At 46.1% G+C, this 16,311-nt stretch overlaps 1 protein-coding gene across 1 annotated transcript in view; it reads left to right on the top strand.

Annotated features, from left to right (window-relative positions):
• The window catches only part of PAXBP1 (PAX3 and PAX7 binding protein 1), a 129,609-nt gene that overhangs the window by 39,497 nt on the left and 73,801 nt on the right, over positions 1 to 16,311 (top strand). The window contains exon 6 of the mRNA XM_033950574.1: positions 2,881 to 3,104. Coding sequence (XP_033806465.1) covers positions 2,881 to 3,104 — 224 coding nt within the window. The remainder of the gene's footprint in view (positions 1 to 2,880; positions 3,105 to 16,311) is intronic.

The following is a 16,311-nucleotide window of genomic DNA, read 5'->3' as shown; positions in this document are numbered from 1 at the left end:
GACGTGATCCCCCCAACATTCCAAGAGGTAAGTCTAAACGGGGTACTCACAGCGTAAGAGAAAAAAGGAAACAAGACCAGAAATAGAAGAGCAGGTGAAAAATACCCCAAGGGCCCAGCCTCCCCCAGAGTAACAAGAATCGCCAGATAATAGGACAAAGCAAAAACGATGAACAATGAAACAATTCAAAATTATGAGGTGAACATACACAAGGAGGAACCCCACCCCCCGAAGCCCACACCCCCAACACCAAACCCATCCCCCCCAACCCACCCCTCCCCCTTTAAATCCCCCCTCCCCCGGAAAATCAAACCTCCCCAAGAACCCAACCAAGTGGAAAAACCCCATCCCACAGATGTGGAACAGAAAGAGCCACGTAAGATGTAAACAGGGCCCCAAATCCCTCAACCCATACCACACCACCATCAAGCAGAACAACCCAGCCATCCATCATGCACACCAAGAGAAGCCATAGGAGGGTGAAGCTGAGAAGCAAAAGACCCCAGAACAACAGGGTCCAACAACCAACAGGTCGAAAGAAGCACCAAGGGGCCTCCCAGGGTGACAGGGAACCTAGGCATACGCAATGCAAGCTATCCCTCATGCGCAGAAGCTGAAGAAAGAACCACCAAAATCCCAAAGACACAAATACTCCCCCCATCATCCACTCCCAGATACATACACCCATGCAACACCCCAAACTGAAGCACAATCAGAATCACAACCCCACAGGCATACTCCAACCATCCAAGAAGAGACAATCCTTTGAGCCAGACAGGATGCCAACTCCCCCCCAGTGTCAGAACACCCCCGCCACCCCTTAGGGCATCCGCAACCAACAAAGCGCCCCATTAAAACAAAAAGGAACAGCTAGAACAGGACCTGGAAAGTACTGAACAGCAAATCCAGGTGAACAAACACAGAGATAACAAATTGGATGAAAAACAAAAGCGGCTGCAGGGGTGAGCCATAAAGCAGCAAAAACCCTGGGTGAGAGGCAACTGGCAGCAATGTCAAAGAGACTATAAGTCCAAAAAGGAAACAAGCTGGAACAAGAGCTCCGAGAGCTAGCAGCAGCCAAACAAAGCAACGCCACACAAAATAAGGAACAACAACTCCGTACGCCAACTCAGCTACTGGACTCAGGTGGCTGAAGATGGTCCCGCTTCTCCTGGCAGCGAATCCAGGTAGGCCTGGGCATCCTCCGCCGTGGTGTACATTTGCCAACCATTGGAAGTCCAAACCTTCAGTTGTGCTGGGTAAAGGAGCTGAAACCGCTGCTTCTTATCGAAGAGAGCCTAGCACACCCGGGAGAAGCGCCTCCGACGTTCCTGTAGGGCAGGTGAGTAGTCCTGGAATAGGCGCACAGGAGTACCTTCATAGGAGAGAGTATTCCTCTTCTGACGATACAGTCGCATGAGTTCAGTCTTCGCGGCCGAGTTATGGACTTTGAAGATGGTAACCCGAGCTCTGTCACGGTCATCGGTGCGCCGGCCCAGGCGGTGAGCGCGGTCTAGCCGCAAGGGTCCAACCCCTGCTGGAAGCGGTAACGCCAGCTGAAGTCAAGACTCCACCGAAGAAAGGAGACGAGAGTCAGGGACAGATTCAGGCAGACCTACCAGACGGATGTTGTCCCTCCTCGAGCGATTCTCGAGGTCTTCAATCTTGTCTGCCTGTTTCTGGAGTTGAGCACGGAGGGAGGCCAGATCCGCTGCCGACGAGGAGCACGTGTCCTCAACCCCCGAGACTCGATGCTCAAGTTCCCCCGTCCGCCGAGTTGTTTCCCCCAAAAGGGACTCCAGGGAGATAAGCTGGCTGGAAAGAAGGTCAAATCTAGATTCGAGCGCCTGCACCACCGACGCCGACAACGCCACTATGTGGGCCTCCGACAGAGGGAGCGCGGAACCCAAGTCCCCCGCCGCCATCTTGGCCTCGGGCCGCGCTGATCGCGCCTCTCTGTCTTTTGCCGAGCGGCTCGATTTGGAGCTCATAACCGGGCTTGGCGTCAGCAGGAAACGGACCATAAAGCTCCACAAAGGCGCAGTGTAGTGCAGGGCCGACCAAGCGTAGCAAAAATGGTGCTGAGGGATTCGGGGCCCCGGAGCTCGAGTGAAGCACGTCTCACCCGGCTCAGCACATCACGTGACCAATTGTACATATATCTTTATAAATATCCAACACTTTTAAAACACCCCCCACCCTCCACACATACATAATAAATGGGGTTAAATACAATTTATTTATTATAATACTCTATTTACTATAATAATCTATTAATGGCCCCCAAACATCTTTAAATTTATTAAAATATCCTTTTTTAATTGCCAATGTTTTTCCATTTCATACATATGACACACCGAACTCCACCAAAAGCAGTAATTTAACCCTCTATAATCCTTCCAATTGTATGTTATTTGTTGAATAAATTATTATTGTTAACATGGATGCTGTGTTGTCAGTTCATGCAGAATGGGATTGAGAATGGGTGAGAACTGTGCCTTACAGTTAATGCAAAGGTGGTTACTGCATTTTAACTTAAAATGGCAGATTTTATGGTATAGTTGACACTATTTTAATCGATCTAGCTATCTGCACTGTTATCAGAACTTTTATCTGCATTATGGCAAGATGCTAGGATTATTCCCAGAACAGAGGATTTGCAGTTGCCACGTGTTCATTTTGTCAGCCCCCAGGAACTTGGAAAACTTCATCAAAGTTTAGTAAAGAGTTCCCGAATGAGAAAAACCTATTGACGTTAAGATCTGCAAGTTTCTGTAACTGTCAGCATTAATAAAATGGTAATCAACAGACATCATTTCTGTTGTCGGTCTAAAAGATTAATAAACATAAGCAGACATTTTATATGGCTTGTTTTTGCAGGTTCAACCATGTCAGCCTGTTGAAGGGAATGCAGTGTATTACCAGAACACCAACTACCATACAGTGCCTTATGGTTCTTCCTATGGCATGCCCTATACATATGCCTCCTATGGATCATCTGAAACCAAACCTCAAAAATCTGAAACCACAATCCCTTTCAAAGCGCCAAGTAATGAGATGACTCCAGTTTCTATTGATTTGGTAAAGAAACAGCTTAAAGACAGGTAGGACAGACCAGCTTTTTATTTAGGCGTACCAGACCTGTCCTCTAGCTTTCTGTTCCTCCAAGAGGGCAGGGGGTTAAGCACAGAGCTGCTTGTATGCTGACTGACTCGTCTGGGAAGAAGAAACAGAGATTGGCTACATCAGGATCCCAGGATCCAGCTCATCCTTTGCTGTGCCCCAGAAGGCTTGTAGCAGTTAAGAAATGTGGATATATCGGCTGGTATTTGAAGACTGATTTGTCCTAGGTATATCATCATGGGCAATGAATGTGGGCTGCCTTGCAGCACTGGCAGGCCAGGGTTGTGTTTGAATTGTTTGCTTGGAAATATATTTGCGTATGTATAGTCCTTACTTAACGTTTATGTTGAAAAATGCTTTTTATTTTAGTTTTTAGGAGGGTGGCCTGTTAGCAAAAATGTTGAACACAAATTGTGAATTGCTGTGGGGGCCATGTTTTGCTCATTTCCGTTAGATTGTTTTACATCCTTGGTAGAGTTAGCATTGAAGTCCATTATGGAAATGGTGCACAGTGTTTTAGAAGGATATACCATATACACTCAAATATAAACTGATCCAAATATAAAATGAGGCGACCCTCCCCCCCAGTCCTGCCCCCACAAAAGGAGGAGAAAAGATTGACTCGAATATAAACTGAGATTAGAAATTTGAGTGAACCTGGTGAGCCAGTCTACAAAGACTAGACATCTTTGCCATAAGTTTTAACACAATTTTATTTTAACTTTAAATATTTTTATTAGTGCAAAACCACTCAACATTTACAATAACAGCAGTTTACACAATATCTGTCTCCCCCCTTTCCCAAGTATCCTGTAATAAATTCACTCTTCCTATGCATTTTAGAAGCACTTGTTCAAATTATTATGCCAATAAAAACTATTGTCATTGTGAGCAAAGTCATCTGCAGCAAAAAGAAGTAAAGAAGCAACAATCGCAATATGGTAAATAAGAATAGTAGATACAAAAGCATCGAGCCAAACAAAAAGAAATTTTTTAAGCAAATAAAAGTATATAAAATACTTTTAAATAGATATAAAAAGAAACAGGACCATAACATAGAACATGATGGCAGATAAAGGCCAAATGACCCATCTAGTTTGCCCATCCGCAGTAACCATTATTTCTTTCTCTCTCTGAGAGATCCCACGTGCCTATCCCAGGCCCTTTTGAATTCAGATGCAGTCTCTGTCTCCACCACTTCTTCTGGGAGACTGTTCCATGCATTTATCATCCTTTCTGTAAAAAAGTATTTCCTTAGATTATTCCTGAGCCTATCACCTCTTAACTTCATCCAATGCCCTCTTATTCCAGAACTTCCTTTCAAATGAAAGAGAAACGACTCGTGTATTTACATCACGTAGGTATTTAAACGTCTCTATCATATCTCCCTTCTCCCGCCTTTCCTCTAAAGTATACAGATCTTTAATTCTGTTCCCATATGCCTTATGATGAAGACCAGGCACCATTTTAGTAGCCTTCCTCTGGACTGACGCCATCCTTTTTATATCTTTTTGAAGGTGCGACCTCCAGAATTGTACACAATATTCTAAATGAGGTCTCACCTGAGTCTTATACAGGGGCATCAGTACCTCCTTTTTCCTACTGGCCGTACCTCTCCCTATGCACCCTATCATCATTCTAACTTTTACTGTCACTTTTTCAATCTGTTTGGCCACCTTAAGATCATCACATATAATCACACCCAAGTCCCGCTCTTCTGTCGTGCACATAAGTTCTTCATCCCCTAAATTGTTCTGTTCCCTTGTGTTTTTGCAGCCCAAATACATGACCTTGCATTTCTTAGCATTAAATTTTAGCTGTCAAATTTCAGACCATTCCCTACCACCAGGTCCCTAATTCACCACCAAGGAGAGGAAACAGTAGACTGGCAGTAATTTTTGCACCTCCATCTGTATTTGTGCCTATGCACAAACACAGAGCCCCTGGTAAAGCACTGCATCATGACTCCATATCCATTCTGCCCAAACTCTTCTTCTAAGTTTGCATAAACTCAGGTCCATACCATACCATACTGATTCTTGTATCCCGCGACTAGGAATCATTGCAGCTTACATAATATTAGAAGTGATACGGTATAGCATATAACAGTAGGTACCAATATTCTCTGCACCTGTTTAATATGCATGTTACCTTTGTGGGAATTTTATAAAAGCCTTTTTCTGCTAGTTAAACATTTTACCTGTGGCTAGCTGTATGTATCAGTGGGTGGGAGGGGAAAACTCGCCCAAAATTGGTGCTCTCTTAGTGTGGCTGGTGGGGTTCCCCAAGCCCCACCAGCCAACGACCTCCTCCTGGCCAGAATGCTTGCAACCTGGGCAGCTGGTGGCAGTATCTGCAAGTCACCACTGTCAGCCCCATTCCCCCCTCCCAGCTCAGGTATTTATATTTAATCTTACCCGTTGGTGCTGCTGCCGATCCAGTGCAGGGCCTTGACCATTTGCGCATGCTCAAGGCCTGCTGGTTCCCACCTTCTTAAGGGGATGGGAGCTGGCAGGCCTTGAGTATGCACAGATACTCAGAGTCCCTTCACCTGATCAATATATAGCAATACAGCATATTGGCAGTGGCGACACCAACAGATAAGTGTGTGTGGGGGAGGTGGTATGAAGGATATCAACTCCAGGGGGCATATTTGGAGGTCAGTGGCTCCAGGGGAGGCCTGTATTGTGGATAGCGGCTTGTGGGACACACACCTGCATGCAGGATAGTGCCTGGGGTGGGGGGGGGCTATATGCAGGATAGTGATGCCTGAGTTCAGCATGGAGCAATAGAACTGGATAACAACGCCAGAAGACAACTGTACCAGTGGTGGCCTAAATATAAACCGAAATCTCCATTTTGGACCTTTTTTTTTTTTTTTTACCCCAAAATCTTGGGTTTATTCTGGAGTATATAAGGTACTTATCACTAATTATATACTTGTGAGTAATGAAATCAAAAAGCCACCATGTTTATTTACTCTTGTGGTTTGTCTCTCTTTGGGACCTTCTATGCTGCTTTGAGAGCTGTTGGATTCCTGAGCTTTGGGTTTTGTTTTTTTTGGGTTGATACAAGTTTAAATTTTATGATGCTAAGCTGTACATTTTGAATACTTTTTGAGCATATTCTTTAACCCATTATTTAAGTACTGTATATTAATAAGATTAGGAAAGTAAACTAAGCTTAGATAGGGAGTTCTAAACCTTGCCTCTGAGGACCACAAACTAGTCAGATTATTAATTTACATAACCACACCATGCATATTAGCCTTGTTCTTAGTCCAAATGCATGGGAATTCATTATAGATATCCTGAAAACTAGCATTATCAATGGCAATTGCTGCCACTCCAAACTGACATCATACACATCTTTAGTCTCTTTATTATCCATACCAGACCAGTGCAGATGAGTAGGTTATATCCCCCTGCCAGCAGATGGAGCCAGAGAGAAACAACTCAGCTGCCCTATAGAAGGGCAGATGAAGACCTCATCCAATAGTGCTGGAAACCCTGCTGTTTAGATGAGGGCAGCACCAACCGCCTGTAGGGGGAGTGAAGTCAGCTTTGAGATGTTTTTCTCTGGCTCCATCTGCTGAGAAAGAAACATAACCAACTCATCTGGACTGTTCTGGTAGGACTTGAGGAAAGAAAATTAACCATTAAATCCAAATTTCATCTTCCTGCTGACCGAGGTAGTGTGTAATACTGTACCCATATTGAGCAACTTGTTAACTGTGATAGTCTGTTCTCAAAATCTCACCCATATGGATTAGCTTTTGTTTTTGTCTCCTCATGCAAGCCTTTAGAAAGAGTAGGATTGGCCTTATAGTTAAAGTGGCAAATGCTGTGTATTACCATACAGAAGGCTCCTGGCTTAATCTGAGTCATGGCTTCCACTAGATCACCCTAGCTTTCTGCATCTGCTTCTTAAGCTGAAAATTAATTTCTCATGTGTTGCCAAATCCAAAGTTTAGTAAAATTCAGAGAAATTATTATCCCAGGACAAGCAGGCAGCATATTCTTGACTGATGGGTGACGGCACCGACGGAGCCCCGGTACGGACAATTTTAGAGTGATTGCACTCTAAGAACTTTGAAAGTTCTAGTAGGCCGCACTGCGCACACGCGAGTGCCTTCCCGCCCTACAGAGTCGCGCGGTCCCCAGTTTCTTAGTTTCCACGGAGCTAAGAAGACGCGTGTTCCAACTGCTGTTGGAAAATTTTTTCAAATTTTTCTCACCTTCCCACTCGCGCGTTATTTTCTTGTCGTCATTTATTCACCTTATCGTTTCTTTCTTTTATTTTTAAAAAAAAAAAAAGTCCATTTTTTTCCGACTTTTTTCCGGTCAGCCCCTGCGGGGCCTGTTGGCACCATCGAAGCCTCGGGCTTCGATTTTGCTACGGCCGTTTTTCCCTTCATGCCCCCTTCACCGGGTTTTAAGAAGTGTCAGCGGTGTGCACGTCCTATTTCCTTTTCCGACCCGCACAAGTGGTGCCTTCAGTGTCTGGGTCCGGACCATAGGGCAGAAACGTGCACCCGCTGCAGTTCTCTCCAAAAGAGAACTGTAAAGAATCGCCAAATTCAACAGCGAATTCTTTTCGGTGCCGCCATGGAAGTTCCCCCGGCATCGACACCGTCATCTTCCTCCAAATCGGCACCGGTGACTTCGACACCGCAAGATCCATCCTCAGTGTCGCACCCTGTAGGTAAGCCGGCTAAGAAGCCATCCCCTACTGTCCTAGCCCGCCAGTCGAACAAGCAGTGAGCCAAGTCCTGCAGACTGCGCGCCGGCCTCGCAAACGCTCCGCTCCTATTGAAGTCACTGCCTCTTCATCAGCATCGACTTCGCCTGAGCGTCGAGCTGCACCGCAGGTACCGAGCAAGAAAAAACCGGTACCAGTGCCATCGGGACCGTCTCTGGATGAGAGAATAGCATCCATCCTTCAGGTCCAGCTTAAGGAGCAGTTACAACACTTGCTCCCGGCTCTGCTGACTCCGAGCCTTCCAGTGTCGGTACCTACTGAGCATTCGGTGCCGATCGTCGAACAGCCTGTTTTGTCGGCATCGCAATAATCTGTTTCTATGCCTGTTCTCTCGGCGGAACCGAAGTCTCTTCGACGCACTGCTTACTCGACTTCGGAGCCGGTGCCGTTCTCTGACACCCGTACTGCTGTACAGTCACCCGGTACGGTGTCCATGAGGTCTGGTAAATCGGTACGCAAAACCAAGCATACCAAACCTTCTACCCCACTTTCTCAGGGCCGTCTGTCATTGGTACGGGACCCTGATTTGTGGGATGATTCTGATGACCCCCTCGGTACCGAGGCAGATTATTCCTCGGAGGAGGATGTTACATCGGTGCAGGATCCTGCTGGTAAGCCAGAGCACTCGTCCTTCACCAAGTTTCTTAAGGAGATGTCGGACCCTTTCCATCCCTCTAGAGTCTGACTCTAAAAAATCCAAAGCATTTCTTGATGCTTTGGATTTTGACCAGCCTCCAAAATAATTTTTAAAGTTACCCCTCCATGACATCTTGAGGGAAACTTTTTACAAAAATTTGGAAACTCCTCTCACCGTTCCAGGAGTCCCTAGGAAGCTGGAATCGCTTTACAAGGTGATTCCTATTCCAGGGTTTGACAAACCCCAGCTGCCCCATGAATCTCTGCTGGTGGAGTCCACCCTCAAAAAATCGGCAGGCTCTAGTGTATATGCCTCTGTCCCTCCTGGCAGAGAGGGCAAGGCCATGGATAAATTTGGTAAAAGACTTTACCAAAATGCAATGCTGGCCAACCGTTCAGGTAATTATGCGTTTCACTTCTCTTTTTACCTGAAACATTTGATTCAGCAAGTCTCTTCTTTTCAAAAGTATCTTCCTGACCGTAAGCTTCCTGCATTCCAACAATGTACTTCCAGTCTCCTATAACTCAGGAAGTTCATGGTCCGGTCCATCTATGATACTTTTGAACTCACATTCTGAGCCACGGCTATGTCTGTAGCGATGAGACGATTGGCATGGCTCCGAGTCTCCGACCTTGATGTGAACCACCAGGACCGCCTTGCCAATGCTCCCTGCCTGGGTGATGAGCTCTTTGGAAAATCTATGGATACCACCACTCAAAAGCCCATGAGACGAGGTGGGATACTTTGCTGAAAAATAAAAAGAAGCCTCCTCCTCCTCGTCCATTTAGACAGCAGCCATCATATCAGAGGCGGTTTTCTGCTCGGCCAGTTCAGCCTCAACCTCCACAACCTCGGAGGCAGCGGCAACAGCACCAACAAGCACGTCAGCAACAGCCGCCTACCATAAAGCCTGTCACTCAGACTAAGCCGACTCAGCCCTTTTGACTCCCTTCTCCTGGGCATTGCCAGTCTCCCTCCCTCCTGTCCTCTTCCACAGCCCATAGGAGGTCGATTAACCATTTTTCACTCTCGATGGGAGGTAATCACCACCGACCAGTGGGTGCTCTTGATCATAGCCCATGGCTACTCCCTCAATTTTCATACTCCCCCGCCGTTAGGCCTGCCAAAAGAGTCTGCTTCCAACAAGTCTCAGTCCCTCCTTCTCGCTCAAGAGGTTCAATCCCTCCTTCTTCTCAATGCCATCGAAGAAGTTCCTCAAGATCAGCGAGGTCAGGGTTTTTACTCCCGGTACTTTCTAGTTCCCAAAAAGACCGGAGACCTCAGACCCATCTTAGATCTCAGAGCTCTCAACAAATGTTTGGTCAAGGAGAAGTTCAAAATGCTCTCTCTTGCCACCCTCTACCCTCTTCTCGCTCAGGGTGACTGGCTATGCTCCCTCGATCTCAAAGAGGCTTACACACATATTCCTATCCATCTGACGTCCAGGCAATATCTGCGCTTTCTCATCAATCAACATCATTATCAGTACAAAGTGCTACCCTTCGGCCTGGCCTCCTCTCCCAGGGTATTCACCAAATGTCTGATTGTGGTAGCGGCCTATCTCCACTCTCACAACTTTCAAGTCTTCCCTTATCTGGACGACTGGTTGATCAAAGCTCATTCCCCTCAGGCGGTTCTGCTTGCCACCAATCAGACCATTCACTTCCTTCGACTATTAGGGTTCGAAATCAATCTACCCAAGTCTCACCTCATTCCGACCCAGCGACTTCAATTTATTGGAGCCGTTCTGGACACTGTTCTGATGAGGGCGTTTCTTCCATCCAACCGCCTTCACGCCATCCTCCATCTCTGTCAGCAGGTGTTTCAACAGATTACCATTTCTGCGAATCACATTATGGTGCTCTTGGGGCACATGGCTTCGACAGTACATGTCACACCCTTCGCACGTCTCCACCTGGTTACTCCTCAATGGACCTTAGCGAACCATTGGTCCCAAGCGACGGATCCTTGTTCACAACACATATCTGTGACCTCGTCTCTTCGACAGTCGCTTCTTTGGTGGTTGACATCTTCAAATCTGTCCAGAGGTCTGCTGTTCCATCTACCTCCTCATCAACTAGTCATCACCACAGATTCCTCCCCCTACGCCTGGGGAGCTCACTTGAACGAATTCCAAACTCAGGGATTTTGGACTGCCCAGGAAAGGAAACACCACATCAATTTCCTGGAACTCTAAGCGATGTTCTATGCCCTCAAGGCGTTTCAACATCTTCTCTTTCCTCAAGTACTACTCATTTGCACAGACAATCAAGTTGCAATGTACTACATCAACAAACAGGGAGGAACGGGCTCTCGCCTGTTGTGTCAGGAAGCCCAACGGATTTGGTCTTGGGCGACAGCTCGTCACTTATTCCTGAAGGCTGTCTACATTCAAGGGGAACAGAATTCCTTAGCGGACAATCTCAGCAGAATTCTCCAACCTCACGAATGGACTCTCGATCCCTCGACTCTTCAGTCCATTTTCGCTCAATGGGGCACTCCTCAAGTGGACCTTTTTGCAGCTCCCCACAACCATCAGCTGCCCCTGTTTTGCTCCAGACTCTACTCTCCCCACTGTCTGGCGCCCAATGCATTTCTCCTGGATTGGACCAGTCTCTTCCTATATGCTTTTCCCCCTCTACCGCTCATGCTGCGAACACTGTTCAAACTCAAGAGGGAACAAGCCACCATGATTCTCATCGCTCCACGGTGGCCCAGGCAACATTGGTTCTCCCTTTTACTTCAACTCAGTTCCAGGGAACCCATACCTCTTCCACTGTTTCCTTCTCTGCTTTCTCAGCATCAGCAGACCCTACTGCATCCCAACATACAGTCTCTGCACCTGACAGCTTGGTATCTCTCGGGCTGACTTCGGCTCACTCACTCCTTTCTCAGCCTGTCTGCTCTATCATTGATGCTTCCAGGAAACCGGCCACGCTCCAATGTTATCAACAGAAGTGGTCTCGGTTTTCTTCCTGGTGCCTCTTACATCACCATGATCCCATGTCTCTAGCAGTGGGACTGGTGTTGGACTATCTTCTTTCCTTGTCTGACTCTGGTCTTAAATCTACTTCTATCAGAGTTCACCTTAGTGCCATTGCTGCCTTTCATGAGCCAATTCATGGAAAACCCCTCTCGGCTCATCCTTTGGTTTCTCGGTTCATGAGGGGCCTTTTCAATGTGAAACCACCTCTCAAGCCTCCTCCTGTGGTCTGAGATCTCAATGTGGTTCTTTCCGCTTTAATGAAGCCTCCTTTTGAACCTTTGGCCTCAGCGCATTTCAAATTTCTTACCTGGAAAGTGGTCTTCCTTATAGCTCTCACTTCTGCCAGGAGGGTCAGTGAACTGCATGCACTAGTGGCCGATCCACCTTTCACTGTTTTTCACCATGATAAGGTGGTTCTCCGTACACACCCCAAATTTCTTCCTAAGGTTGTGTCTGACTTTCATCTTAACCAGTCTATAGTCCTACCTGTATTTTTTCCAAAGCCTCATTCTCATCCAGGTGAACAGGCTTTGCATACCTTGGCTGTAAACGTGCTCTAGCTTACTATCTTGAACGTACTAAGCCCCACAGATCATCTCCTCAACTATTTTTGTCCTTTGATCCTAACAAGTTGGGTTATCCTGTATCTAAACGCACTCTCTCCAATTGGCTTGCTGCTTGCGTTTCTTTCTGTTATGCTCAGTCGGGCCTGACACTGGAAGGTTCTGTCACGGGCCACAAAGTTAGATCTATGGCAGCGTCTGTAGCTTTCCTCCGATCTACTTCCATTGAGGAAATCTGCAAGGCTGCTACTTGGTCCTCAGTTCACACTTTTACATCACATTATTGTCTGGATACATTCTCCAGACGGGATGGACACTTCGGCCAATCTGTTTTACAAAATTTATTTTCCTAATGGCCAACCTTCCCTCCATCCCTCTTTTTGTTAGCTTGGAGGTCACCCATCAGTCAAGAATATGCTGCCTGCTTGTCCTGGGATAAAGCACAGTTACTTACCGTAACAGGTGTTATCCAGGGACAGTTATCCAGGGACAGATAGATATTCTTGCGTCCCTCCCACCTCCCCGGGTTGGCTTCTTAGCTGGCTTATCCTAACTGGGGACCGCGCGCCTCTGTTGGGCGGGAAGGCACTCGCGCGTGCGCGGTGCGGCCTACTAGAACTTTCAAAGTTCTTAGAGTGCAATCACTCTAAAATTGTCCGTACCGGGGCTCCGTTGGTGCCGTCACCCATCAGTCAAGAATATCTGCCTGCTGTCCCTGGATAACACCTGTTACGGTAAGTAACTGTGCTTATTGGTCTTCTTTTTATGTTTGCAGCAAAAACTCTTTGAGAATCCCTATAAGGTTGGTCTGGCAGGACATGTTGCTTCTGAATCCATGCCGATTCTTGGTAGTTACTCATGTTTCATGTTTATTAAAATTTGATGCATACGCTTATAACGTAGTTTCAAAGCGAATTACAAATGAAAAAAAGGGGGTAACAAAAACAAATTTTGCACTCCCCTCCCCCCAATCTCTTTTTATTCTTTTCCACCCAGTGAAATGTTAGAATTAAATTTTCATTAAGGGATTGAGAATGTCTGTAGGAGGCAAAATATCTCTGGAAATTTAACAAATTGGGACCACATTTGGCATGGAGGGAAAAGCCCAGTGAAAAGATTTACTAAGTTTGAAAATGGGCCAGGTTGGTTTGAGGATTTCAGAGAATTGGCTCCCCTCACCTAGTGATCAACTATGTAGTTTGCGATGAGTTGCTAACTAATGGTGGAAAAACATGACAATATCTGTTACTATAGAATAGTAGCACCCTGTGATTAATTTATCCTTTGAAATCTGTTGAAAATTACATCTAATAGTTAGATATACTATCACACTCTCATTTATTATTCTTTCCAGACCAGCAATGTTTGGGCTGCTTCATTTAAATCCCCACCCCTTTAGCCTCCAACTCAGAAACAGAATCAGTGGCAAAGCTTTTCCAGTGTTTTCCTGGATAATTGTTAAGTTATCTTATTGCCTCTGTTGTCAAATATGATTTCTCCATGTGCCTTTCCACAGTCTTGAGGAACATAATAACTTGAATTGAAAAAATGAATTACAATATTCAAGTAAGCACATCATTTCCTCACAGTATCTTGGATGAATTTCATCTGGTCCTGGTGCCTTATTGATTTCTACTTTTCCAGTTTTATTTAAATTAAAAAGCACATTTTTTAAAATACTGCTCAAGTTCCAGTGGGTGCTACAGACTGAATAGCTGTAAGGATATTTGTATTCCAGCTTTTACTTAATTGTTCTCATACTTAACACCTAAAACTTGTAAAGGTATCCAAAGAAGAGGTTTGGGGGTAGGTATAAAGAAGAGAAAAGTAGTAAATATTCCAATCTAAAGAATATAAGCTAAGAAAGATAAAAGAAAGAAAGCATGAAGGGTTATGAGGCAGCATTAACAAACTTGTATAATTCAGTTGACATTTAAACAAACCGCTAACATGTCCATAGACTAACATGCACGCATTAGCGTTTAATGCGTGCTAAATCGATTAGCACACTTTAGTAAAAGAGGACCAAAATCACTGACTCACCTTTTAAATCAGATTTTTTTTTTTTTTTCTGGTCTGAGATATTAGTGCTAGAGGTTTTTACATAGTGTTCATACTTATTTATTTCACCTCATCAGAAAGACAGGCAGATTCAGAACTGATCAAAGTGAAGCATGAGCAGCCTAAGGATGAATTTAGAGGGAGGAGATTTTTCAGATGAGGTGTGACCATAATAAGCATTTTGTGCACTTCCCACATGGAGGCGGAGCGATTTTTCTGCTGCAAGCGAACTGTGCAGCGGTGCTCTGCTTAGTTTTATTTTGTTTTCTTTTCAGCCTAAGTTCATTTTTTTGTGAGGCTTTGGTGCCCTGAGACCTCATATTTGGGGATCCTAGCCTGAGAAAAGATGCAGATTCTGCTGAATCGGATGGCAAGCTTTCGGGTAGACCTGGGGAGCCAGCCTGCTGTAGGTCTTCAAGGCTCGGGGTCCATTCCCCTGGGAGCCAGCTCACCACCTTAGTTTCTCAGTAGCTTCAACGCAGGCTGTGGGCACTCTTTTGTAAGAACCCTCAGGGTATCAGGGCACTGACTGCGTAGTTTGCCCACCCCTTCTCCCCCCCCCCCCCCCATCGCGCTGCGAAGTTCCATAGGGGTGGAGGTCTCGGGGTCGGTCTGACTGGCAACCCAAAGATTTCTTGGTTTGGAATTGGATTTGGAACATCAGAGGCAGAAAGCCCTTTCCTTCTCTCCAGCTGCACTGAAATAGCTAGCAGGCAGGCATTTCCACAGAACTGAATACAGCCCCATTATTTCCTATGGGAAAATTGGGGTGGGTCTGAAAATCCCAATTTTGAGGGTTAGGGTTTAAGTCTCCCACCTACAAACCCCTTTTTTCTTTGTTTTTGAATTTGGAAATAAGTCTCCATGGGATGTTTTGGGTGCGATTTTACTGGCGGCAGCCATCCTGGATTTCAATCTATCTTTTTTTCAAAAGCCTCTAGCTGCCTCAAAACCCTTTGATTTTGATTTTAATTGACTGGGATGGACTCCTCATAGTGTGATATGGCTCTCCCAAGTGAGGGTGGTGGTATGCTGAAAGATTTTCAGGACCACAGTTTGAAGCTCTTGCTCTAGGGATCAAGACTGCTGCTGCCTTTTTTTCTATTCAGGCCTGCCACACCAGACTGCGATGGCAGCCCTCTGCAGAGGAGAAGGATGCTTGCCTCCAACTTGTGCTGGAAGGGGTAGATTACGTGGCAGATGCCTTAAGCAACCTTATCAGGGTCATGAGCAGGTGTTGGCTTATGCTGTCTCGGCTCGTAGAATGCTCTGGATCATGCAGTGGGCTGGCAACTCATTCTCCAAGTTAGCCTTGAGTAGGCTGTCCTTTAAGGGACAAATGTTTTTTGGTAAGGGCCTTTATGACCTTATGGCAAGTGTGGTAGATCGCTGCCCTAAGTCTCTGCCAGAAAGTAGACCACACCAACCTCCGGATGAGAGTAGGAACAGTTTTCATCCCTCCCATCGTACTCAGCAGTATTCCCAGAGGTCCTTCCAGGGTTATAGACAGCGATTCAGCAGCTCCAAATGTCAGGGGCTTATGGCAGCTCCCCCTCCAAGAAGCCCCAATGTCATCAGGTTCGGGGCTGCACTCCTGCATATGGGGGGGGGGGACGGCTGTTGATGTTTTGGGGGGAGTGGGAGAAAATTTTCTCAGATAAATGGGTGTCATCTGAGAGGGTCACAAAATCGCGTTTAATCGCCCTCCTTTGGATTTGTTCATTGACTCTTTGCCTGGGTAGCCGGAAAAGGAAGCCAAGGTCAGGGCTACGCTTCAAAGAATTCAGAACATTCAAGCCATAGAATCTGTCCCCGAGGTTGACTTGGGCTCAGGCAGTTACTCCAGATAGGCACAGAGGACTGGAGGCCCATCTTAGATCTCAAAGCAGTAAATGCTTTTCTGAAGGTCCCCCATTTCCAAATGGAAACGGCCTGGGTAGTCATTGCAGCGGTGGTTTGTGGAGAATTTCTAGCTTCCCTGAACCTCACAGGGGCATATCTGCATAGTCCCATCTTTCCGGGCTACAGAAAATATTTGAGGTTTCATGTACTTCAGCAGCATTTCCAGTTTGCAGTCCTTCCGTTTGGATTGGCAACAGCACCCCCCCCCCCCCCCCGCACTTTTGCCAAAGTTAATAGTAGTGGTTGTGGCTCATTTCCAGAAGAAGGGGTATCCAAGT

The sequence above is a fragment of the Geotrypetes seraphini genome, chromosome 6 (assembly GCF_902459505.1).
Source record: "Geotrypetes seraphini chromosome 6, aGeoSer1.1, whole genome shotgun sequence".
In the NCBI taxonomy this organism is placed as follows: Eukaryota; Metazoa; Chordata; class Amphibia; order Gymnophiona; family Dermophiidae; genus Geotrypetes; species Geotrypetes seraphini.
The sequence above is the reverse complement of the archived record's forward strand: the minus strand, read 5'-3'. Positions and strand labels throughout refer to the sequence as shown.